Source organism: Acanthopagrus latus, chromosome 2 (assembly GCF_904848185.1).
Source record: "Acanthopagrus latus isolate v.2019 chromosome 2, fAcaLat1.1, whole genome shotgun sequence".
Taxonomy (NCBI): Eukaryota; Metazoa; Chordata; class Actinopteri; order Spariformes; family Sparidae; genus Acanthopagrus; species Acanthopagrus latus.
In genome coordinates, this window is record NC_051040.1 from 14,234,674 (window position 1) to 14,261,498 (window position 26,825).

A 26,825-nucleotide genomic window follows, 5' to 3' on the forward strand; every position below is an offset into this window, starting at 1 on the left:
AAACATAACACAACATAAATACACGATTATATTTGCATCTGTGTTTATTTGCGCGCACACAGACATTCACTTCCCCCCAGATGAAACCTCAGAGCAGAACAGAGATCTGAACAAGAGGAAACAACTCCTGATGATACAACAAACTCACATACCTGCTGTTAACTCTTCAAACATGGTGCCGCCCTCAGGCATTTTTTCGGGAGCACTGACGGCTTAAATGGCACCGACGAATCAATGCACCGTGTCACTCTGCAATAAAAGGGTCAATTCACTTCGCCTTGTCACACTCTCCTGTTGTTGTGGTGCATGTCCATTGGTTTCGGCCAAGCACTGCGATGTCAGAGTATCTAGAGTATATGGGACGGTGTTTGTGGAAAGACTAAATGACTAGATACCACAAGAGCATAAACGAGAAAAAATGATTTATTTTTTTCTATAAATTGCTTGTACTGAGCCTTTGACACATACGTGCTTTATTCGCGTAGACACTTGCCAGTTATTTGTGCAAATCTGAGGCTGCTCACTGCTCTTCACACTCTCCTTTTTTTGTGGTACACGCTGTTTATTACGTGAAGCTCGTGTCAGTTGATGGCAGTTGGTTTTGGTCAAGTACTGCGAAGGTCTCAGCCAATTTTGAGGTTTAAGTGCAAAAAAGAGACAGCTTTCCGCGTGATGTCAAATGCAAATGTGTGAAATGCGAAGGACTGATAACCGCCTCATTTTGTGCAACCGTCTTGTTATTTCATGACGTTTCAGAAGAAAATGACACGACGGTATGTTCAAGAGAAGGTGAAACAACAACCAGGAGAAGACATTCCTGAGTAAAGCATTAATCTTAATCTGCTGCATGTTTTCCTTCATTTAATAACCATTAATAAGTCTTTGATGTTGTGCATGTGAAACAGTGAATCATAATTATGCTCTTAGTGCTGCACTCCTTCAAGCCCATTTAACGTCAGCAGCAACCTCCTCTTCTTTCACTCTTTTGCTCCCTCCCTCTCTCCATCCGTCCTCTGTTCTGCACCAGCTGCCTCAGCTGGCTCCATCCCTCCAGCCGTCCCTCTCATCCCCTCCTATCGCTTCCTCATGTCATCAAACATCCTCAGCAGTGCACTCCTTTATTTCTTCACGCTTTGATTCTCTCTCTCCGTCTCTTCCCTGCTCCCCCTTGTTCTCACCCCTATTAAACATCCCTTTTAACATGTCCCTCTCTCTGTTTTCTCTCCCTCCCTCCCTCCTAGCAGGGGTGAGATGGAGTGGGTGTTGATGTTGGTAAACTACAGCTGTGTGGAGGGCACAAATAGAGCGCTAGACCAGTGGCTTTGCTCCAGCATAGCTGTGAACAAGAAAGTGAGAACAGAGGAAGGAGCGCGGAGCTCTGAGTCAGAAAGAACCTTAAAGTTTGGAAATGATTAAGACAAAGATGGAGAGGAATCGCTGGGTTCACCTCTTTGCACACTGTGCGCACAAGCTGGTCTGCGTCATTCTCAGGCACTGATATAAAGGGCTTATCTTTCTGCTTAGGGAAAGATGTGAGGAAAGTGCGACCAAGACACACGGGGGTGGGGGGAGCGTGGAAGAAGAGAACAAGTGTGAAAGATTGATAGGAAGGAAGAGAGAGAGGGAGACAAAGGGGGAGAGAGGGGGACAGAGACAGCTGAGACAGCAGAGAGGGGAAGAAACCAGACGTAAGCCATCTGCTTTACATCATTAGAGCCGTACAGGCTTTGGGAAAGGACACAGTGGGACTATCGGGGGGATTCAAACTTCTAAGAAAACTCGCTGATGAAGACCAGCGTTCTCTCCTCAGTTTGACGTGTTGAGTAAGCGTTTTCAAGCCGACTTGCCTGCTTCCAAAACCAACACACCACGCTGTGTTTGCGGTGGCCGTCCACTCAACGCGTCTCTTCCAGTCCGTCCACACAGCTGTGTGAAGGTGATTCTGCCAACCGCAAGCAGCCCTCGCACCGCAGCGACTGGACAAATAATGTTCCGAAAATCCCACTTCTTGTCAACAACCAATTACATAACCAATAAACTCGAGAGGTCAACGCCGAAAGAGGATTGACAGTGTCCAAAGCGAGGCTGGAGGATTTGGATACTCTCCCTTGACCACGGTGTCAGTGACAGGGTGACAGAGGGACAGACACAGGGTCAAGCCTGCAGGCAGAGAGGGAGGGAGGTAAAGGGGGGGGAGCTCTGCATGTCTGACAGCAAGGGGACAGCGACCTACAGTAAGCTGTAAGTATTAGACAGTAGATAGTATGTGTATATTCTTGTTGATTGTTTTGCTTCTTTTTGATTGTCTGTCATAAAAATGATTTATTAGGGGTGTCACTGTTTGCTGCAATGAAGTTTTTCCTGACAGCAGTCACTCAGTTTTAGGGGGGTATTCTGCAACATCACTTGGCTCACTGCAAGTTAGGTTGGACAAGTTCAAATAATACTCACCAAAATAAGGATTCCAGAGTTCAACACAAAAAAAGAAAAAGAGCGACAACAATCAACAGCGAACAAAGAGAGGTTCTGTTCTTTTCAAAGCTGGAATTCAATCAAGGTTCTCTGAACACCCCTATTATCAATGCATTTATTTTCGGTGGAAAAGTCTGTTAATATCCATGTTTTTGTGCATGAGAATCTCATTTAAAACAAAACGGTACATCTTGAGATGTTTAACCAAAGTCACCCACTGTTGATCAAAAATCGATAAAGAAATGACGACCAATTGCGCAAAAATGCAGCTCAAGTTGTTGTAGATGATTATGTTATCAGTTTCGTAACCACAAATGAACTTCTCCAGACATTTCCTGATCATTGTTAGGAGATGTCACTATGATATAAATAACCTTCTAGCGGGAGCTTCCATTTTGGAAACATTTGTATCTTCAAAATAGACCTTTGGAGTTCCCCAGTGCTCCATACTTTGCCCTTCACCATTTTCTATTCCTGTGGTTAGGCTTGATGATATCATACACAAGTTTCACTTCTATGCAGAAGACACACAGCTGTACATTTTCACATGATTTTACTTTTACCCAGAAACCTGACTCCCTGCATGAGTTTCCCATGGAAGATTGGCCAATTTCACAAGATGTTTTGAAACCTAACAATGACAAATCTGTCCAGGAAACCTGCGTAAATCACCGCTAATGAATCAAGCGTTAGATCGCTGTCTTCAAGCGTGAAATTGTGCTGCAGCAACCAGGTGTTTTTGACAGCAGTGCTGTCATCTTCATGACTTCATTATTTAAGGTAGAAGACTATTCCCGACATGATTGCTTTTTTGAAAGCCTGAAAAATTGAAGAAAACTTGTATTACCTATGAATCTCTTAGTCTGACATGGAAAAATGTAATGCTAATAAGGTCAGCAAAAGAGTTGAGAGCAGAGTCGATGCACTAGTTTCTGGAGCTTCCAGGTCTGAATATATCAGCACATCCTCTTACATAATCAGCAGGAAAATATGGCTTTGCAGTGTAAACTATCGTGATTCTAGTTTGCCACAGAGACCAGAAAAGCGGGCACCAGAAGACGTGTTTTATGGAAGGAAAGAAAGAAAGGGGAAACAGAAAAGGCGACTGTAAAGATCTCCCCCTGCCAAAAGTCTAACATTTTTTCCACTAGGCTCACAGAAACCAGGGTCTTTCTGCTGGGAATAAAAAAAAAAAAATCTGGCCAACAGTAACAGATACAGATACCAAACAGATGTCAGACATGCTGCACTATACTGAGAAGAAACGTCAGGAGAAACACGCATGTTCTTTTCTGCAATTCATTCATCGATTCTTTCATCTAGCCCTTCGTTCTTTCATCCGTTCATTGACTCATTCACTCACTCACTCAGCAGAACAACTCTCATCCACCATCTCCTTCGTGGTGCCGTCTGAACAGCTATATTTATCATCTACTCTGTGGGCCATATGCAGAGAAAGCAGATTTTTCCCACAGAAACTAGATTCCTCATGTCTGACCCCACCATCCCCCCCCGCCCGACTCTCCTCCCTCCATTTCCGTCTTTCTGCCTCTCAGCTGTGAGGGGAAACAACACGGCCCCAATCAATGATCATACATCAACCTCAGAAACAGAGAAGAAGAAAGAGGCAGAAAAATGAAAGAGTTTGACCAGGAGAGGCAGAGAAACGAGTCCCAAAATTCATAATTCATTCAGTTCGATTCAAAATTGCTGCCACAAACTAACTGAAAACAGACCTTTTTTGGCCTTCTTCTCCATCAACTATTACAAGTTAAAATGGGCAAAAATATATATCCATTCACATCCGCATGTGATATCACAAGTGCACACAAGCACTCCACGCCCACACACTGTAGTCCACTCTACCTGCCCACTCACGCATTAGGTAGAAATTTAATGGGGAGCTGAAGATGCTGATTACCATTACAATGATGGTCAGAGGTGAGGCGGTAGCGGTGTAACCCTCTAGGGTGGGAGTGGCAGCATCCAATGACATCTGGTCCTGTCGTGAACACATGTGACCGCAGTCGGCCCCGCCCACTGAGCGCAGGAGAAGGACCACACTGGCCGAACAACCCATAATCCACCGCTTTTGACTAATACTCCAGCCCGATCCCGTCCAGCAGTTTAGCTTAGTAACCTGAAGTGAAGTTCCTGAACTGTCTGTCCTGATGTCACAGTCAGCCCCCCTGGTCCAGCCAGTGGTGCTGTGCTCTGTTCAAGCCCAGTGGGAGAACTGACACTCCATCCGAAATCTTCCCTCCCTAGTCCTCTTTTGCAAGCTTTCTGTATCTACTCCCTGCCCTGCTCAACTCCAGTCTGCAGCTCTTAATGTTGCTGCTGCCGAGCTTACACACTGGCAGTCTTACATGGCTCTCTCTCTCTCTCTGTCTCTCTCTCCCCCTAATACACTCACATACACACACACTGACTGCAGCTGTGCACGGTTCAGCCCAGCCCAGCTCACCCAACAAATCACAGTCTGCAGTGGCTGTCAGCTGACCAGAACCAGCTGCTGCACACACACACACACACACACACACACACACACACACACACACACACACACACACACACACACACACACACACACACACACACACACACACACACACACACTTAAATCATTTTTCTGATTTTCATTCTGCAGCACTCTCACTCACCATTTCACCTCCCAGTCACACCAGTCCCTTTCAAGTCGGAATTCTCCCGGCTGTGCTTGTGCATTTCTGTTTTCTGCAGTGTGAAGACTGGACGCAAAGCACTGCCCACTATGCAGCACTCTGATTTGGCAAAATAAACTGTTGCTGCTTTTAGGGTTAAGGATGTTTTTGATGCATGTGTTCGCTACAGCACATTCAGCTAAACGTTGCAGACTGGAGGCTGGCAGAGTGCGTGTGAGGGAGTGGTGAGAGAGAGCCATTGAACGGAAAGTGGATGGAAAGTGGAGAGTGGGTGGCTTTACAGTTGAAGCGTGCATGTGGAGTTTTAGGACGGTCGGAGTTAACGTGAAGCACACAGACAAGGCAATAGGACGCCGCACTAAAACAAGCGCTTTTAAGTATAAAATTCCATGACATCAGCTCACGACAATCACTTTCACCACTCTGATCCTTCTCATGTCACCGTAACATCTGGTCCTGCTTTTTCTTCCTCCATGTTCAATGTGTGTGGCTGAACGAAAGGAAATAAATGTACTGTACTGAGAACAAAATGGTTTTCATATGTTTTGCAGCAATTTGAGATTCTTCTCATTATGAAATTCCCCTTTGCTCGTCCTTGCCAGTCGTACTCGTTGAGCCAGAGGCCGTCCAAAAACCCAGATTTGAGGAAAGATATGGACGTAGCAGCAGTTATACCACCCAAAGGTTCCTGAGGGGACACTTTGAAGCCGGATTCTGGTGCTGCTCTTTGCCATCATTGTAAGTAACTGGAGCAAGAAACATTTAATTTGATTAAAGGGGAGGAGGTAGGGGAGGGAGATGGCAGAACAACAACCTGAATGTAACAGGCTGACACGTCCCTCCATCAAACAAAGCAAACTTCTCCTTTAAGAGCCTTTACATTCCCTGAATGGATTGTCAACCTTACCTCTAAGACGCAGAGAAGAGGAAATGAAAATAACTCCAGACATTAATGTGATACTAAAAATGCATTGACTATATTATTATAATAGAGAAGTTGCAACATCCTGCCATCGACTTTAGCAGTGACTTTTAGGAAAGCCCCCATCCAGAAACTGTTGGACAAACTGGACCTTAGGTTTATTCAGAACAGCCTTCTTTAATTCAGTTATCGAAAAAACGGAATATTTCTGAGCTTGCATTATTATCTCATATAAAGATTTTGAGTTTGAATTTCTTCTCCAAAACTACATGCTGTAGGTGGACTATGTAGTTTTTTAAAGATCACTGACGGCTTTTTTTATGCCTAAACAAACCAAGTAAATAAATTACTGTTTTTTATGAATGAATAAACACAATTTCTATTTGCTGGGCCCTGCTACCTCTCTAGCTTCAAAGAGAGTTCTGGGGACAAACTTAAATTAGTCAAAATAAATATCTCTGAGTTTGCATTATAACCTCATTAATATTATAGATATCATACATATGAGTATACTGTAAATTCAGATCTTCAGCATCACTGAAATGGAAAACAGCTAGTTACCCACACATAAGGTCCCTTGGGGTTATATTTTACACATTTGACCCGTGATACATTATAATTCTGCTCCACGCACGCATCGTTTTCAAAGGTTGTCAGCAGATCTGTAATCAGGTGACACATAATGTATAGGCACACACTCAGCTCCCAACAGAGAGTAGGAGGTAGCCATGGCGATGCTGTTGGGTCATGATTAAGGTCATTAGTGTCCATGCCAAAGTGACAGAAACCGCGGCCCACCGCCCACATAAACGCTCATTATTATAATGCTTAACATAGCTAAATATAAACAGCACAACGCACACAGGCACGCAGAAAAACGCACTCGCGGAATTGCCATTCCGCTCCCACACACAGTGTACAAATATTAATGTACCCCACTCATTAGGAGATGACAGTGCACATGTCCAGAGCAACCAACAAAGTGGAGAGAAAGAGACACCGCACCCACCACCACCACCCTCCTCGCTGCCTCTGAAACCGCCAGCCTCTCACTGAGGCCTCTTCAGTGCAACATGCCTGATAGCAGCATCTAAAAACACACAGAAGTCACAGAGATGGGCTTTGTTTGCACGCCAGGCCTCCACAATGGTCCTGTCATGCTAACGTGCCCACACGCTCGTGCCCTGTAGATGCCAGCAAAGTCCCCATGTTACACAGCTAGCCTGGTGTTGGAACTCCCATTCACTCTGCCTGCCTTCGCACTGTTTTCAAACACGGACTATATCACCCATGCTGGCTGCGGTATGTTCGTTCCCGTCCAAATGTTTGGCAAAGCTTGAACCAATCATTACGAGTAGGGGTGCACAATATTTTAGTATGCCAGTATCTGATATGCGGAAATGTTCCAACTCATTCTTGCCTGTTGCCAAAGCTGATACTGATATACGCACTTAGTTCTTTCCACTTAATTGCAGAGAGCATCAAGTCTCTCCTATGGTGGAATCAACATATCATCATGCCTACTGGTATTGTGATGGTCCACTGGCAGATGCAGACATGATGCTTTCAAAATGTCCATCACTGGACAAAATACAAAAAAAATGCTCGGTCAACAATTTGTGCGCGTGCACTTAATAACAGCGTCACCTTATTAGTCTGTCATACTGGCGGCCATGGTTCAAGTTTTTTGGCGTGTTGATTTCCTGTTTTATATTGTCGTTGTAGCTTCTCGCCTCTTTCTACTTCCCGCTCACGCAGCGTTCCCAGTGCTTCCCTCCTGTGTTGCTTCGCTCCTCCTCAGCCTGCTGTTCCCCCCCACGCCTGTCTCACATCAGCTCTGTTAGCACTGCCCTGTTCCCAATGACTCTCCACCTGCACCTCATCCACCTCGTTAGCTTAGTTTGTATTGAAGCCTGTGTTTTCGCCTGGTTTTCGTCCGGTGTACCCCGTGTTAACTGTGGCCCCCCTGGCTTCTGGTTTGTCCTCTGTTTGGTATTTATCCCCTGGACTTGCCTTTGCCTGTCTTTTTTACCTGCCTTTTGGATTTTGGGTTTTTTTGGGGGGTTTTTTGGACATTGGATTTCATAACTTAGGACATGAGCTTGTTATCAAAGCTTGCCTGTTTTATACTACCTGCCCGCCTGTGTGGGTTGCGTTTGGGTCCTTTCTGTGCAACTGTGACAGAAGTATGTGACAGTGGGAAGCTGTGATGTATATAAATCAAGAAGAAGAGAAAGCAGGAGTGGGTCCTGTTACTGCACCCTCTCTTTATAAATCTGGCCAAAATTGCATAAAAAGCGTAGATGGAAACATATTTTTCTTTGGAGTATTTCTTCAACATTGGCTGATGTCAGTTAATCTGCTTATTATTCTTTCCATTAATCAATTAGTTATCGATTAATGGGTCTTTTTCAGATAGCTGTCATAGAGGAGTAAAGAAGCCAGAAAATATTCATATTTAAGAAGCTGGAATCAAAGAATTTTGACTTTTAAAAAACAAAAGACTCAAATCAATTAACCAATTATCAAAATAGTTGTCAATACATTCAATAGCTGACTAATAATCCATTAATCAGTTCATATATTATGTACTATATGTGACTTAGCCAATTAAATCATAATTCTTTGCACCTTACCCCTAAGAAAACACTGCAGTCTTAATGCAGAGAAAGTGCAGAAGGTCAATTGAGGGGAAGCTACACAAACTTTCGTCTTCTCTGCATTTATGTGTTTTGTCGGAGCCCTTCTTGTAATTGTTTCACTTCACCTCCTTTTTAAAAGCGGAGGCAGAGGTGTGAGAGAGATGAATTTAAAGCGAAACACCCGAGGCGACTTTCAGCGGAGGAGGCGCAGAGCATTGAATAAGTGATGAGGACCTCGCTCTTCCACGGAGCAGAATGAGGAAACTGACACACCCTCTGTGGTTGGAGGAGACGCAGACACGGAGAGGATGCGGTGTGAAGCGGCTCGGCTCCCAGGACACTCGTCCTCGAGTTAGAGTCGGTTAGGAGAATAAATAAATCACACGATGAAATGGGAGAGCAAAACTCTACAAGGGTAGTGTCACATACCCGGACCAAACCACAAACACCTACCACCGCGCACACGGTGAGACAGAAGAGTCGGCTGTTAGCATCATCTGCAACTCGAAAATCCAATTTCTGAACTCCATTGGATGCATAATAAAAGCCAAACACTATGACAGTATCTTCTGAAATGCTTCTCTAGAGGGCAGTTCATATATAGATCTTATTTGTTCTGTGGGAGTTATAAATGGTGTTCTTCGTTTGAGGAAATGAGAGAAGAAGAAAGTGTTAATGTGATGCACCTGGGGAAGAACCTGATACTTTTGACTGACTTCTGGAGAAAGAATGAGGAAATGATACAGTGGCTACACAACCATTTGATACCATTAATAAACAGACAATAGATAACTGATGATGAGGTATTTTACTGTCCACATTTGTTCAGCTACACTGATTAGGGGGCTTCAACTAAAGATTATATTTCATTGTCCATTCATCTGTCAGTTATTTTCTTGATGAATCAATTAGTTGCTGGGTCTATAAAGGTTTCATGGAAATCACAGTTTCACAAAAAGCCCAACAAGATGTCCTCAAATGTCTTGTTTTACCCACAACCCCAAGATATTCAGTTTGCTGTTAAAGAGGAGTAAAGACACTGCTGCTAAGACTCAAAGATTATCAAGATCGATTCATCAAAAAGTGGTCAAAGAAGTTTGTTAGACATGATGTCTGACACATGGTGAGACAGAGGAGCGTGTAAAAGCTCTTAGTTTAAGGTTATTACAGTTTTAGAAAAAAAGCAGCTGCACACCAACCATACCAGTCAAAGGTTTTCTAGGTTTTCCGAAACCGGGAAAAAAGTACTGCTCATTTCTAGGATATGAAGAATTGGATGGATCTTTAAACTTAAGCGTTGCGCTGCCTGACGATGTGTCCTCCCTGTGCTTCTGTGTGTGACCAGGGTTAAGCGGTGTGCAAGTCTGAACCTCTGTAAAGGATGACATCATCGGGGCGTACAGGGCAGTGGGCCGCCATCATTTGTGGAGTTAATGTTTTCCAGCTGTAGAGCCTCAGTCTCTATAATCCCCCTGTTCCACGAACTGTTCCTCCGCTGGAAAGCGCAGAAGGTGACAAAGCAAGCGGGCATGTTCGCCACTTTGCAGGAGTCTGATGTGCGTGTGGGAACGCTGCATATGCATGCAGGTTAACTATTTAGACAAAAGACAAACACGGGCCATTTTACTGACTTCAAATACCTCGGCCAACTAGGCCAAGTAGGAAACCACAGTCCATTAAAGCTCCTGCACACTGCCTTGTAAGCAGTTAGCTCTGCTATAGTTAGGCTCCCTGTAGAGCGGGAGGCTGACTCATGGCAGCGGGTGTTTGATGTGGCGCAGAACTCCACTGAGTTTACTTGGGAAAACACTCTCCTGTTCCCATGGTGACCACAACAGGAAGGATGCTGTCACTCAAGGGGGGGCAGGGTTCTCAAGCAGACTACGGCCTGGCCCCCAGCACTCGCTCAGAGGGGACATGGGGTCAACCTCTTTTCTGGCTGCACTTCTCTCCCCCCCATTCTCACACAGCAACGCACACAGACAGTGTTTCATGCTGCGGAGAAGTTCACCGGCCGTACTGAAAAGTAAGGACTCTGAAGACATGAGGCAGCTGAAGCGGGTCATTCATCTGTTTCTGCAACTGCCATTCAGAAGACTGGTGGTTACAGTAGAGAAATTTGCCGTAGCAGAAAGTGATTACTGTGCTATTCTTTGAGTCGACAGTGATGTTAATATTGTCTCAAACTCTTCCTGACGTGCTGCTCAGTAAACCCTCAGTCTGCAGATGCAACACCGCAGCACGTCGTCTCTTGCACAAAACAGGAAGACGTTTTAGAGTCAGTTTTTCACCTGATGCACTGAGGCGCTCGAGAGATCTATTTCTGCATGATTCACCACAAAATGTCTCTCTGATAACTGATTAGACACAACACTTCAACAAAGATCCACTGATAATGTACCTGTCAGATGTTTTTGTGGAGTTTTTTTTATGTGCTTTTTTTGAGTCCAACGGAGCTCAAAAGAATGGATCTAAGACTGTTTTTGTTACTTGAAACTTCAGGGGTTTTCTTGCTCCTGACTCATTTCGGTCTTGATTCTGTCGCTCCTCCAGAGCTTTTTCTTTCACTTTGTTACTCGTCTGTCACCATTTCTGCCGATACCTGCTTGTCATGTGACGCACGCTCGCCCTTTTTACTTGCTGATGGGGGAAATCAGAAGCAACGGATCAGCCTCCGAATGTAAACACTACAGGAATACATGATATGCGAGAAAGCAATCGCAAACAATGAACCTTGATCTTCCATCTAATCCTAACCATGCAGCCTTGAGATAACAAAATCCTGCAGTGAACCTGAAGACGGACGGTGTGGAATGTCTGACACAGATTCGTCTGGCTCCGAGTCGAGCTCTCCCCTGGAGGAGGCAACAGGAAGAGCCGAGTTCAGAGCCACAGCACTCTGCCAATGCCATCTAGTGCCGAGACTTCAACACAGCAGGCAGTGTGGACGAGAGGGCGGCTCTGTGCCCGTCTCCACACCTCTGTGCTGCAGCTGCCCTCACTGCCACGTCTCTAACGAGAGACCTCCAGGAGGCGCTCTGTGTCAGAGATACTATCTGCTCCTCTGGCAGCTGGTTTGTTTAGAAAAGGAAGCTATTAAAATGTCTTTAACTGAGAAGTAAAGTCCCGAGGCTGGAGGGATGTTGGGGGAGGGACCAAGAGAGGGGGAGACGAGGTGGAGAGAGGAAGTTGGTGAGAAACAACTGCCAGGAAAGGCGGGGGGGGGGGGGGCATTGTTGAAAATTTCCATTTATTTCTTCAAAGACTCACGTCCATCTTTAAATTCACCCCCGATGACAGTCAACTTCATCTTTTCTCCTGCCCATCCATCCGACACACCCACCAAAGACCTGCTCAGCTCTTTTCTTTACTGTATTTTTACTTTTTTTTTTTTTTTTTTTTTTTTACAGCGATTTAGTGGAAATGCAAATAGATTTACAGCACCCAAGCCGTTTTGGGGACCATCATTTTCCCCTAAACTTTTTTATTTTACAGAAGTATATCATTTTAATGATGCTGGCGGAGGGGGTCTTTGTTCCAGTGAGGTGACCCACATTCACTGTGAGACACTGTGAGAAACCCCTGGGACACAAGCCAGACATCACCGCGCTGCAGGGACGTTATTGTTCCGTGATCTCCTCTGTGAAACGCTCCCTTTAGCTTGGACTTAGTGAAATAAAACCGCCTCTTATACCTCTTATACCTGTCTGAAACCTGCCTGCTCCTTTTTTTTTGATATTGTTCGCTCACGGAGTCGTTACGTTCATAAAAATGCATCATAGCAGAAAAAAAATCTGGAAAATGAGAAGACTGGAATCATTTAGCAGCCATGCAGCGGCAGAAAACACACACGGCTACTGTACTGTCACAGGGCTGGTGTCTCATTAATTCATTCTCCCACGTGGCATCTCTCCACATCTCCCTGCTGTTTTCCCCTCCCTCCCCTCCCCCCTTCCCTCCTCCTCCACTGTCCCATATCGGGGGGCCTCAGCCATTCACGCTTGACGGCTGAGGTCACCGGCTTCTTACGCACTCGGCAATAAATATTTGCGATAATACCCATCAATCTGCAGATTCATGAGGAAGTGAAGCTTTCTTTGGTCTGCGCCGTGATTTGATGCTATTGACGGTTTAAATGAGAAACACAGGGAAAAAGTTGAAGGTAATAACAGCGAGCGGCGCAAATCTGGATTTTTCTTTTCCATCCAGGATTGAGAGAACATTCATTAGAAACAGAAAGAGGACCCTCACTGCAGAGGAAGGAGGGTTTCACCGCAATTAATCTGTTCTTTAAATCCTGATATTACTGGAAAAAGTTCCGCAGCAACATAATAAATACCAGCCCGGTACGGCGGTCGTGATTGCTCCCCTCAGCATGGCCATGTATCCGTTGTTTTCTCTCTGATCTTATCTGAACCATTTACACAGCTGTTTGGCCTCTCCTGCTTCCTGTCCAGGTAAGAGAGTCTCCATCCAATAAGACAGTTCACCGACTCCCTTCACGGCCGGCCAAGTGAAACTCTGAAATACCCCAAAATCTCCTCTTACTTCCCGTTTGTGCCCCCCGACACTCGGAAACCGCGACTGCTCCTTAAGCAATTATCCTTAATGATTTCTGTTTCCTGTAGCTTTCTCAGCTTGAAAAATGCGCCCTTGCTCTGAACCTGCCACATTCATCCTCAATCAGGCCCGAGCCAATATTTGCTCTCATGCGGACATGCCAGAAACACATACCGGCACAATGGACGCCACGAGCTACTATGCTTGCGAACAGTCAGCTGCGAGTGAAAAAAAAAAAAAAAAAAAATGAACCACAAGACTTTATGCCAACCCCCAGTCTGCACCCTCACAGTCGAGAAAAAGCCCAGTAGAATGTCTGTTCCGCAATAAATCATTCAGCGATGACGCCTACGTATGACACCTACACAAAGCCTACATGTGACCTCTGCGTAACCTCCACACCAGCGCTAACCATCTACCAGACGCCCACTCAGCACAGCTCCCTTCTCCCAGAGGCTCCTAGTTTAGACCGAGGACACAGCTGGCTCTGAACACTTTTCCTCGTGCGTTTTCATATGTATGATCCTCTCTTACCCCCCCACTACCTCCTCGATTTCTCTCCAACCTCCTCCATCTCCCTCTTTGTGCTTTTTTTTTTTTTTTCTTCCCTCCCTTATTTCTTTTGCAGATCCGCTTTCAGCTCTTTGGCTGACATTTGAGGCGCACAAAATTGATGTACGCGCACAGACAGATACAGAGGCAGACAAACAGTGAGCCAGCACAGGCCCATAGAAAAAAGGCTTTAAATCCAAAAGAGAAGAAGAAAAGAAGAAAAAAAAAAATCGCTAAAAAACGACAGACGCCCGCCCTCTAGCATCAGCATCCACAAGCATGACAGAGGATCATGAATCCGAGTATTGTTTCTTCACCTTAACTACCTTCACTTAAGGAGCGCTTTGGCTCGGGGCGATGTTTCCTGTGGGATGCGTGTCGACGAGACACCGCTTTGTGTCAGTCAGCATGAATAGCAATGAGTGGAACCGGTATCTCTGAGACGAGCCCAGACACTGACTATACACTTGGCCCGGGCAATACATGTTAATATATCATTACTGTTGTATGAAACTATACAACGTCTTGCATTTTGGGTGTCATTGTGCCGTAATATGGCATATGGTTATCTCCTGTTTTTAAAGGCTCTATTACAGTAAAATTATGTCATTTCCCGAACTTATCATACTGACTTACTGCTGATCATTTATCAAAAATCTTATTGTGATAATATTTTGTGACCTTATCCAAAGTCATCCCTCTAGTGTTGATTTCGAGGTATTGGGTCAAAAATTAGAGCTGGAACGATTAGTTGCCTGCATATGAAGAGCCTCTAAAGAGATTTCAAAATATCGATATATATCTTCTATATCACGATATAGCCTAAGATATTGCAACATTCTTTTAAGGTATATCAGCCGGCCCAACCATACAAATCTAAGAATTCTGATAAAGAGGCGAGTTGTATTATATATCAATGACTTCCTTTCATCCTGCTGAATTATTGAATTGTGACTAGTTATGTACTTTAATTTCAGTTAAAAAAAAAAAAAAAAGATGATTCCCATTATTTTTACCCTACAACCTTAAAGATACAGCTGGCTGAATTTCTGGTGTGATGTCATTTATCTTTGCAGCCACTGTCACACACGTTTAGTAAATACTGTATTTAAGTTAAGGACAGATTCCTAACATTTGTGATGTGATTAATTCCGTTTATTCTCCAGGAAAAAAACAACAATAGTGTGTCAGAAAGCAACCAGTGAAGGATCGATATTTCACCGACTGAACATGTTGACAGCGGCTGTATCTTGAAACTGTGGACTTCTCCTCAGTCGGTTATCTCGCGCTCTGGCCTGTTATGCCAGCTATGTCTTCTTGTGCCCCGTTACTCAAGTCAACACATTATCTGTAAGTGAAAATTCTTTGTACTATTTCTAACAGGGAGGCAGACATAACACTGCGTGCGTTTGTGTGGATGGATGTGGATAACTGGTGGAGAAATTTTCATAATGGCTTTCTGTTCCCGTCTCTTTCGGTTTTACTTTTTTTGACACCGGGGCAGAGAGGCCAGACCCGGTCAGACGGGATTATTGGCGCGTCAGCCGGGTTTGATCAAAGCTGGCGGGGGAGACGGTCAGACAGGCAGAACAAAAAGATCTGAGAGGATTTCAACCGTGTAAAAAAAAAAAAAAAAAAAAACAATTTAAAAACACGGCTCACATTTAGAATGTAGACACATTTTCTTTACATCTGGCCAATCTGTTGCTTAATTAGATCACTCCTGTCCTCTGTACGTCTCACCCAGTCCAGCCAGTGTTAATGAGGGAAAGTCCACATCACGTATGACTGCCACACAGTGTGTACTGGAGTGTGTGTGTGTGTGTGTGTGTGTGTGTGTGTGTGTGTGTGTGCGTGTGTGTGCGTGCGCAGATACAACAGGGCGAGGGCAGCAGGGCATGGGGGTCGGACGGTAATGGCTGTAGCACATTCAGGCCTCCTACTCAGGAATGCAGAGTGAGGGAGAGACACAACACTGCAATTCACTCGCAGAGGACTATTCTTAGTCCAGTATGTGAAGTGGACCCCCCCCCTTCCCCTCCCTCCCCGTCACCCCCTCCCTTGGGGCCCGTGGAAAGAGTCTGGATGGACCAGTGGACATGGTGTCCATTAAGGTGCAGGGTGAGGCTGGATGGAGAGCTTCAGAGAGAGAGAAAGAGAGAGAGAGAGAGAGAGAGAGAGAGAGAGAGAGAGAGGATAAAAGTTAAGCTCCAGTGAGGCAAAGCCCAGTCAGCTAAGTCTGAATGGAGCAGTTCACTGGCTGTGAAGCCTCCCCAAAGAGCCTATTGTAAACGTACGTTGGCACAATGCATGGAGCCCCGGGGACCTCTCTCTCTCTCCTGCTCTCATGTGACCTCTCACAAACACTGACATACTGACACATACTTTCTCTCCATCCAGTTTTCCTACCTGGACGAAACAGACCTTTTTTTTGTCCTCTGATACAAGCAACAGCAACCGAAGAAGCTGCATGTATTTCAGGGAGGGAGGAAAAGAAAAAAAAAAGAGTTTCCTGCGCTCACACACCACTGAGATCACTGCGCAGCATCACACAGAGTTCAAACAGTGGGGGGATTCAGCTGGAGACAGTGTCACTAGTGACAGTGACAGGCTCAGATTTATTTTTTCTCTCTCTGTGTTCTCTCTCTCTGCTTTTATTTCTCTGTCCTTTCTGAATGAGTCATTGAGAGGATGGGGACGGACACACACCAAGGCCCTGGCGGTGCACGGTCCTACTGTTATCGGGCAAACATGGCTGAGTCGTCTGCAGCTCAGTCATAACAAATGTCAAAGAGCTATTCATCACTTCTAATCCCTCTCTCTATTCTCTTGTCTGCATGTATACACACACACACACACACACACACACACACACACACACACACACACACACACACACACACACAGCGGTGACACTAGAATCATTCACTCAAAATAACAAGGGGTGAGTACTGAAGAGTCGGGCGAATGTAAATCCAGTTGGTTTAGGGGAAAAGAAAGGGAGCAGAAAGGAAGTGTAGGCAATTATGGAATTCATGTAAAGATGGAGAAGGCTAAAAGAAGAAAGGCAGAGAGAGGGAGGCAGAAGAAGTGAAAATACAAGAGGAAGGGGGAAGGAACCTGGAGGGAGGAGGAGGAGGTGAAGGCAGGTTTGACAGGAGGAAGAGAACGAGCATGCGTCACCCTGCTGATGAAATCTCTCAAGTGGTATGAACACACATTTCGGTTGCACCGCACGATGAGGGGCGCCGCAAAGAGCTCCACAGCATGGCTTCTCAGAAAAGCTGCATGCTGAGTTGTTCAGACTGAGAAATCAAAAAGTGCATCGTGTGTGTGTGTGTGTGTGTGTGTGTGTGTGTGTGTGTGTGTGTGTGTGTGTGTGTGTGTGTGTGTGTGTGTGTGTGTGTGCAGGAGACAGAGACGCGACATCCTGTTCCACACTACGCAAAACACAAGCTCTGAGGTGGCGCCTTCATAACCGGGTTTGACACGCAAACTGGGGCGGAAAGGGGGTACCGCAATGTGTGTGAATCATCAGGGTTTTTTTTCATGGTTTATGTCTGCCGACCAACAGTGCCATGTATCAGTGATAATTTAGCTTCAGCTTTTTTATAAGTGATTTTTTCCCTCGGCCTGTCACGATAACTACTTTTATCGATGATGATGTATTGTCCTGGAAGTAATTACTATAAAAAGTTATAAAACGCATGTCATTAATGCATTATGAACAAACTCATAAGGTGACATTAATTATCATAGTGTTTTTTTAACAATAACCATAATGTAGCCAAGCTCTACAATGCATTATAAACACACTCAGCAGGCTTCATGACAATGATCAGAACACTTTATAAAGTATTTTACAATGACTTCAAGTATCGTAACACTACCACACAATAGCTGCTGCTCACTCACTCCGTTTGTAAGACTCACACTGTTTTAAATCATTTTATAACTCAATACAATCACTATTGTAATGCATCATGAAGCGTTATGGTGAGTGTTTATGATTGCTCATTGCTACAGGCGCGCTGTGAGGCATTAGTAGTATATTCATAATGCATTATAGGCACCGGCGTTATCATGAGTTATGCAATGACTCTTTGTTAGTGCTCGTAACTATGCTGATAGTGCCCTACGGGGGCTTATGCATCATAATGCCTTATAATGTATTATAGACATGCACATCAAACAAAGGGTTACTTTCATTTTTTAAGACACAAGAACTGGAAAGTGAAATATCTATTTTTATATCCTGAGTAAATCAAAGATAAACAAAATAAAACCACACGAGGTACATATATCGAAATGTTGATGAGATAAGTACCATTAGTTGATGATGTAATTTTTAAGACAGGCATCATATCATAAACTCTATTTGTATTTGATTTCATGTTCTATATCTCGACTGCACAATAAACCCTGATAATCATCCTGCAAAGTGCTGCTCTGATGGTTCCCATTGCAATGTTGACACTCAAAAAGCTCTTTCTTGACCGTTCTTTCTTTGAGAGTCTCTGTTCTTTCTATCTTATTTATGCGGTTATACAATCCGACTGTGGTCTGATTTCCAAAACCATGACTTATGTAAGAGAACGACTCTATTGGCAGGCAAGGAAACGTCGCCTCTGTTGATTTGTGAGGCAGCTTCGTATCCGACTCCATGGACGTAAAGACAACAGCACAGCATTTGTTCCTGGAGCGCTGGGAGGCCGACTTTCTTCAAGAACTGGAACACTTACGAGTGTCCACGGGGACCTGAAAAGTTGCAAGCGTGGAAACTTGTGAATCTGGCACAAAGATACTAACCATTGTGTGCGCACTCAAGCAGGAGCCTGTTAAAGCCAGCGAGACACCCCGACGTGAAGCTGCAACCATTAGTTGATCAAAAGAAACTTCGCCACCACATAAACGCTGTACTTTCTGTGTTTATAAGAAGTTATCTACAGTGGAGCCTCAGCATGATCTCCTCTGGGAGGTCAAACAGATCGACTGAATCTCTCTCTTCCTCTTCTCAACCCTCCCCTCTCTCTCTCACTTTGTGGGTTTCCCCTCTTTATGGCCTAGCTGTCTAAAAATGATAAGACCGGCGACGTCTGGCCCAATTATAACCATGATGCTGTTTTCCGACTCCACTCCAGTTTCTAGCCTACCTTGCCCTGCCCAGATGTGATAAGAGGCACGTGACAGAGATGTCGGGACCGGTTCGGATCCCCGGCCGGTTCGGGCTTGACAATAACCTCACAAGACAAGGGCGAGTTAGATAAATAAAATAAAGCCCAGGACGTGATGGAAGATGGACTGGGTGTTCAGGAGGCGCTCACTGAAACAATTAAAAGAATAAATTTAATACCAGCAGCTCAGCAAATTAATTTATAAAACACTTGGAATATTGGGAACACAGGAGCGATGGATGAGATGAAATAAGATATACGAGACAGGGAAAATATGCGAGGAGGAGTGATAGGAGCGCTTCCTGTTTGAATTCCATCCCGGCTGACCTTCTCTGTTGCCATGGTAACAGAGGCATTGCTGTTGGGAGAGGAGGCTAATTACTGGTAATCTAACTGGTTTTCTCTCCTCTGGGAGAAAGGATTTCCAGTATTATCAGTCACACTAGCCCGCATGAGACGGGCGTATTAGCCTGTGTTGGATGCTGCCGGCGACGGACTGAAGTGACACCGACAACTATCTTGTTCTGCGGTCAAAACGCGATTTAAAAAAAAAACAAAAAAAAAAACACTGACACAGATGTAAGCCAGTTGCAAACCCACATGTGTGCTACATCATTTTGTACGCAGCCTCTATGGTTTGTTTTGCAGAGCCACAAGTGCCACGCATACGCACACACACACTAAAATTAGGCTGCTACGTGTGTTTGCTAGGCTGATACGCAGGTCAGCAGTCATGCACAATGCATCCCAGGCAAGTTGACATGATGTGCCATGCGGAGAGAGCGGAGTCAGGCTGACAGCATGTCCCCACCGAATGACCACACACGCCCTCAACACATCACTGGGGCACGCTGGGTAGACGCCCCCCCCCCACGAACAAACGACTGCTACACACTGTCTGACACACATTTTAGCTCCAGACAGACAGACAGACATGCCCTGTAGTGATATTTTACTAGAAGAAAAGACACAAGCATGCAAAACATGACTAGTTTAAGCCCAGAAGACAAAGAAATACACGGTGATGTGAATACAAATTGATTAAAAGCAGAGAAAATTAAACGAATCTAATGTGACAAGCCGAAAGCAATTTCATTTACAGACAAGATAAGAGGAGAGGAGAAGAGATCTGAAATATCTCCATTCTTCCACAAAGTATAAAGCGACTTAGATTTTTCATAAAAGGAATAAATTCTGAGAGTGAGTGACAACGAAAAAACTAAAGGGAGGTCAATGAAATATGAACACCTCTTTCAATATTTAATAGCACGTGGTGCAAGCTTTGGGTCTAAAATGCGGAAAAGTACAGGAAGGAAAAGCACTTGAACTTTAACCAGAATGTGACTACAGTTTCTATAAAGTATGTGAGAGTGTATGTTCACATTTTAGTGTGAAGGCCAAAGAACACACACAGCTCGCCTGCGATTAGCGGTAGCATGCGCATGAGCATGAACAGAGGTGAACCGCATTGGTAGAGGACCACCATACCAGAGGATTTTTTTTGCATGTTTAAGCCCATTAAATACAAATATATTTCTCATCACTGTCAGCCAGCTTCCAGAGCACAACATGCATTTTTTTCTTAGCAAGAGAGAGCATGCTGTCTGTTACACTGATGACTTATATTATTTTGTTGTTAACTTAAAGGTGGAATATGTAAGAATTAGCCACCTGTTAAGTTTCAAAATAACACTCAAAACTATTTGGGGGGCAGCATATCACCGGAGTAACTGCAGCTGCCATTAGCTAGTTAGCTCATTTAGCTGGGCAGTTATCGGTCTGACAAATAATCTGATGATTTTGCCTCCGGCACTGGGAAACTGTGATGGAAATAATGGGATTTCTCAAAAACAATTCTGCAGTATAGACTTCATAATAATCAATACACATTTACCATATCAATCAGTTAATTAATTGACAAAATAATTGACGGGTGAATAATCAATGATGAAATTACTTGGTGGTTAAAGCCATTGTCAGTAAACCAATGGCACAGACTTTGCTTGAAATAGCCAGCAGCAGTGATTTCCTTTGGAAAATGGTCACCAGCAGCATTGTAAAAAAGATACATACAGCAGTTTGAGGTTGATGAGAAAATTAGGAAAGCAAAACACTGGTATAAAGATTGCACATGCTATACCTTTACATTATGGGATTACAAAGCCATGGACAACATGACACAGATGGAGCACTTCCCGATAAATGCCTGCAAACTGGATGTGGGCACCAAAAATAGTCAAAATGCAATCAGGCATGAAGCTAGTACCATAAGGGCACCAAGGATGCCAAACGCAAGGAGTGGCACTATCCAGCGCCAAAGGAAAGAGAGGACCACGGTCATAGAACACCAAACATTAGGATATCATGCGGAAAAATGCATGAGCGTGCATATGGCCTTAAGTAAGGAGCAATGGTGGTGCCTGCAGACAGGCAGCCCTGTGCTGCTGCTGCGCAAATAAACTCCCGAGCTGCAGTTGGATGCCAGGGTGGGCATGTTGGCCCCAGTGTCTGGCTGTGTGGTTGGTGTGGCTGGCATCCTCCAGGCTTGGTATGACATGTGGTTCATCCCAGCAGGCAGCCAGAGTCACAACAAGAATGACACTTGTGTCTACACAGCCACGCTGCTCATTTTTGCTGAGAGTCATAATAAACACCCTGGTGCCAGTATTGGGTCCGAAATGCTGTTAATTTTGTTGTTAATGTGATTTATATACTGCAGCTCAGTCATGTTTCTGTTAATTTCATAACAAGAAAAAATGCTAAGACACTGACAGGATAAAAATAGATCACTGATGATAAAAACTAGGATGAAATGTATATGCTGTGTTAGTGGTGGGCTTTCGGACTAGGCGTTGGCAGTATCCTATGCTGCTACATCAGGTCAATCAACCTGTAGTGACCTCCCAAATATCCCTGCATGTTGCCTCTGCTGCCACAACAGCTCTGCATGCATTTTTCAAAATAAAAGTCTGTAGATGAACAGCTGTATTGCCTATTTGCTTTTGACAGTAAATATTGCGATATTTGTTGAATACAACTTACTTGAAGAGTCAGTCAAAGGCAAACCACCTTGCCATTAATGTCATGATGAGTTAGTTAACTGTGAGACGTAATGTTAAGAAAAGCAGATTCCTGAGCAGTCGGCTAAGTTAACCTGTCGCAGACGTTGGTAGCATGGCTGGAAACCAGCTTTTCTTGTGTAAAAACCTTGCAATTTGTAGTCACAAAATATTGAATAACAGAGCGTGACTTCCTGGTCAACATTAACTGGGTTAATATGTCAGCTGATGTCAGGTTGCTAGCTTCAGAGTGAAACATGTGAGGTGAGGCTGGATGACTAATGTTGAAACTTGTCTGGGACCAGTTCACTTTTCAGTCAGACAAATGAAATAAAGAAGCTGTTTTGACGTTTTAGTTTTCCACTTCATCATTTTGGGAGAAAATGTTAATTGCACAGTGTAAAAATGGAAGCATCTACGTTTACAATGGTTCCCTACAGACACTGCTGTCACTGTACAGTTCTCTCAGGAAAAGGAAGGTTAACTGGCGATCCAGTCAGGTTGGCACCCTGGTGCCAATTCTGTCTGCATTCGCATTTCTATTATAGACTCAATGGCTGAATAAACTCATGTTTCGTCCCGTGTCGCTGTGATTTGTTTTTGAAAGCCATAAAAATGATCCGGTTTTCTTTGCAGGAGCAGAGCCAACAGTAATAGCACTTGGAAATGCGAGGGGCTGGGAACGTTGTCTTTTGCCACGAAAATGGAAAGCTGATTGAAACAGAACTTTTTGTTGACTAAAACTAGACTTTGATACAAAACCTGCTTGATTATCTTGTATATCAAACATGCCTCACATGTGTCGGCCTGTTTTTATATTTAACATTTTTGGTGTACAGCAGCTCGGAGCCAGTCAGAGGCCAGAAAAGATGCAATGGGAATGATCCCATGGTCACTGAAGCAGGAAAATGTACTTTCTTTTTTTGAAAAACCCAAACTAAACCACCATTACATCCTTCATTCTTGTATCTATCTAGCCTTCCATGCTCCCTGCATATTTGAGGACGGGTGGGCTGACCACTATGAGGAACAGTGAGGTAGTCAGAAAGCAGTGATCGTTTTCACAGAGCAGCTCATCAGGAGGAAAATGCAGCGTGCACCAGGGGGATTTACCAGGTATCATGTAGGCTATGCTACACACTCACACACACACACACACACACACACACACACACACACACACACACACACACACACACACACACACTTCAGAAACTGATCTAACCCGGCCAGGGCGCATTGCTGAGCAGTGGGGCTGACAGAAACACAAAGGGAAACAGTGTCCAAAGTCAAATATAGAGGGGTCTGAATGAGTGAAGGCATGGTGGGATGGGGAAGTAAAGTCGAGGGAGAATGGCGGAGGGGGGGCGGGGGGTGGGGGGGTGACGTTAAGTGAAAAAAAAAATGGCTACTATGAAAAGAGAGAGGGGGTCAATGAGAGAAAGAAGCTCACGCTTCATTGAGTGTTATGCCACAGGGTCTGATTCTGCTGACCTGGTTTCTTTCACCAACAAAAGGCCGTGCATTAACACAGTGACAAAACCAAACGTCCACACACACATGCACACACACATACACACATGCACAGGCCTATGGACATTTACACACCCACTTAAGCTAAAGCCTGTGCACACAAGCGTTATACCTACACATTTACACACATGCTTGGTCTTCCATCCAGCTTCCCCTTTCTCATTTCTGCTTCCACCTATATCTCTATATAGAATGACTTCAAGTAATTATTCATGGTTGTTCATCTTCAGAAGCTTTCTTCAAGGTACAGGAGAGGATTGAGACTAACAAGTCTGTTGCACTGGAGGATGTGTCTCTGCAGGAACTGATGCAGATCAAAGTCTCAGTCATGGTTTCCATTTCAGTTCGCACCATTTAAAAAACAACTTTTGAGAAACGGTGAAGTGTTCTGGTAAATCCTGCAAAGGGGGTGGGCACCATCACGACATATGTGTGAGATGACAGAAACTTTTCAACCATGTGAGAATTTCCCACCTTTAATGTTGCACATCACTTTACAGGTATTGTTTTGGGTTAGAGCCAAAACAGTTGTGCCTGTCTGGTTATTTCATACAATGACCATTTCTTGACTGATTATCCAGAAAATGGTCTGCATTACGATGTATGTTTGATGCTGTTCATTTTCTCGTGTCTGTATCCTATGCAGCACTTTGTAACTCTGGTTTTAAAAGGTGCAACATAAACAAAACTACACTTACTGACCACCTTGCTTACTTATATCTATATTCAGTGGGAGAATAAGTACGTAAATCATGTATTTAAGTAAAAAGTAGCAATACTACAGTGCTAAAGTACTCTGTTACAAGTCCTGCAGTCAAATGTTACTCCGGTAAAAGTGCAAAAGTATTAGCATCAAAAAATTCAGTCAGTGTACCAAAAGTAAGAGTTCTCACTATGTAGTAAGGCCAAGTTCAGAATAGTAAATATTATAATGAATAACAATAATATATTATAATATCAAGTACTGTACATTCATTTCCTGATATAAACTTAGATCATTACTAGGATATAAAAGGGTTTTATCTATGGTGACCAGCCGTCATTCAACATGTATCTATTCCACTAAATATTTCATATTCTTACATAAACTACAAACACACTGAGCTGAGAGCATCAATGATCAAAGGTTTTTGAAGCATCACTGGAGCAAAACTTGTTCAGAATCGGCTTCTGGTGCAATGACTCTACAACATCAGACAACATGGAGCTGTTAGCTTCGTCCAAGCAGCCATTTTTGACTGTCATGGCAGGAAAACCATAGGAATTACTAAAAGCAATCACAGCGGCTCAGTTCTGTTCAAGTGTCCCACAGCGAGAAATGGAAAATACCAGGACATAGTAACTGAAGCAGCTAAATGGAATTCAGCCATCGCTCATTTGATTATTAACACCTGTGCTTTTACTTCTATGCCATGTCATAATTCAGAGCTCCAGACACATTTTTCATACTGGTTGCACTGGTGCGCCAAACTTTTTCATGAAGCTGCGCCAGGACAAAACACATTTTACTTTTAATTTCTTAACACATGGCGTGAATGATTGTTAAACGGGGATGAGGGCGAGGAAAGACCTGTTTTTCCTCATTTAAATCAGACGCAATGAGAAACTGTGATAATCTCAAAGTAAGCTGTCAAATTTCAAGCACACCTGTATGACCAGTGAAAATGTTTAGTCTCACTTGACAGATTTTTGGGTGCATGTGTGGCCAAAACAGTCGCACCCTGGAGCACTGCAATTTCTCAGATAATAGGGAATTCAAATGCAAGATAAAAACATGTTGAAAGACTTGTACTGGGTCATGTCTTTTCATAAGTATGACTGTTTAATGCTGTGAAACATGATGATGATGGCGGGACATCAGTCATCTCAAGTGCATGTTCTCACTCAGCGACTTATCTGTCTCCATCGATCTCCTCTCCGTCTCTCACTTCGTTCATGAGACGAGTCACTGATCTGTAGTGGATTGGCTTGTGAAAACCACAGACTCAGTGTGTGACTCAGCTGCAGGGCTTTGAGGCAATGCTCAGTGTGTTCTTACTGCAGTGCAACATGTGTATCGGTGTCCTATGTGACACCAACACAAGGTGACCCACCAGTCAATTTCTTACTCCCACTGAGGGGGATCAATAAACACTGTTCTGCTGTACTTCCATTTCATGCACGTGACTAATGCACACTGTCAGGTGACCTTTACCCTCGAAGCTCACGCTGATCTGCTGTATTCAGCTGACCAGCGGCAACATCTGGCTATTCGCAGTAAATAAAAAAATAATAATAATAGGGGAAAAATACTCAGTGATTCTATTCAATTCTGTTCCTTTTTTTTTTTAATCCTGTCTTCACATGGCGATGCACCCCATTCGGAAAATCACCGGCAACATCACATTTTCCCTCTTTATACCAATCAATTCTCACTCTGCTCTGTTTTTTTTCTGCATGTGTCCCACTGACACACTAACACCAGAGTGAAGAGGATGTAGAGTAGCAGGCAAAAGAGACTGGAGTGGAGTGACCTTTCTCTATGCTAATCTCTACAGAATGGACACACACACACACACACACACACAATTCGTCCTCTGTCAGACATGAATCGAAGGACGATATCAAAACACAAATCCTTCTCCTTATGTGTGTGTTTGTGTGTTTGCTCGCCCCCCTCCTCCCCGGATTACCCCTCCTCCCGCTATCTTATGTGTCAATCAGAGCCTCTCATTACAAGGCGCGACACACCCACTGGAGCGCGCACCTCATACAATTCATCCATGTAGGAAAATAGCTCCTTATGAGAGACAATTCAAGCCTTTAGTGGTTCGAAAAATTCATCTCCCAATCTCTGCTCCTCCTCCTCCTCCATCTTCCCTGGTGTCTGCGAACCGCTGGGCAGATGTGTCATGCCGCATCTCCACTACCCCTTTTTACTACCAAGCCTCTCGTCTATGCGCTGCACTTTCATTCACCGGAGCCAGAAAAACTCCCAACCCACATGGGAGTGTGATAGGCTCTGCCACTTTATAGCCACGCCACCAGCCCCAAATAAGCGGATTCTTTCCAGTAGCATGGGGGGGGAAATGTGGCGATTCTTGCATTATCCTTGTATTGAATCGTCCCCCTCACCCTCCTCCCCCTCCCCTCCCCTCCCCGCGGGATCGATAGACTGAACGGCACTGCCGCACCATCCGCCGCAAAGAAAGATGCAACATGAATGCCAATGTCAGGGTCCGCCACCA

At 44.3% G+C, this 26,825-nt stretch overlaps 1 protein-coding gene across 9 annotated transcripts in view; it reads right to left on the reverse strand.

The window, feature by feature from the left end:
• Positions 1 to 26,825, reverse strand: part of dock10 (dedicator of cytokinesis 10) — a 67,697-nt gene that overhangs the window by 37,556 nt on the left and 3,316 nt on the right. For 2 of the 9 annotated variants that reach the window (XM_037083285.1, XM_037083342.1), the window contains exon 1: positions 4,394 to 4,791. The exons of 1 other annotated variant lie outside the window; for it this stretch is intronic. In XM_037083285.1, coding sequence (XP_036939180.1) covers positions 4,394 to 4,552 — 159 coding nt within the window. In that variant the 5' untranslated portion in view covers positions 4,553 to 4,791. Of the gene's footprint in view, positions 1 to 4,393; positions 4,792 to 26,825 lie in introns of those variants that run through there. 6 more of the 9 variants (XM_037083325.1, XM_037083266.1, XM_037083333.1 and 3 more) reach the window with 4 other exon arrangements.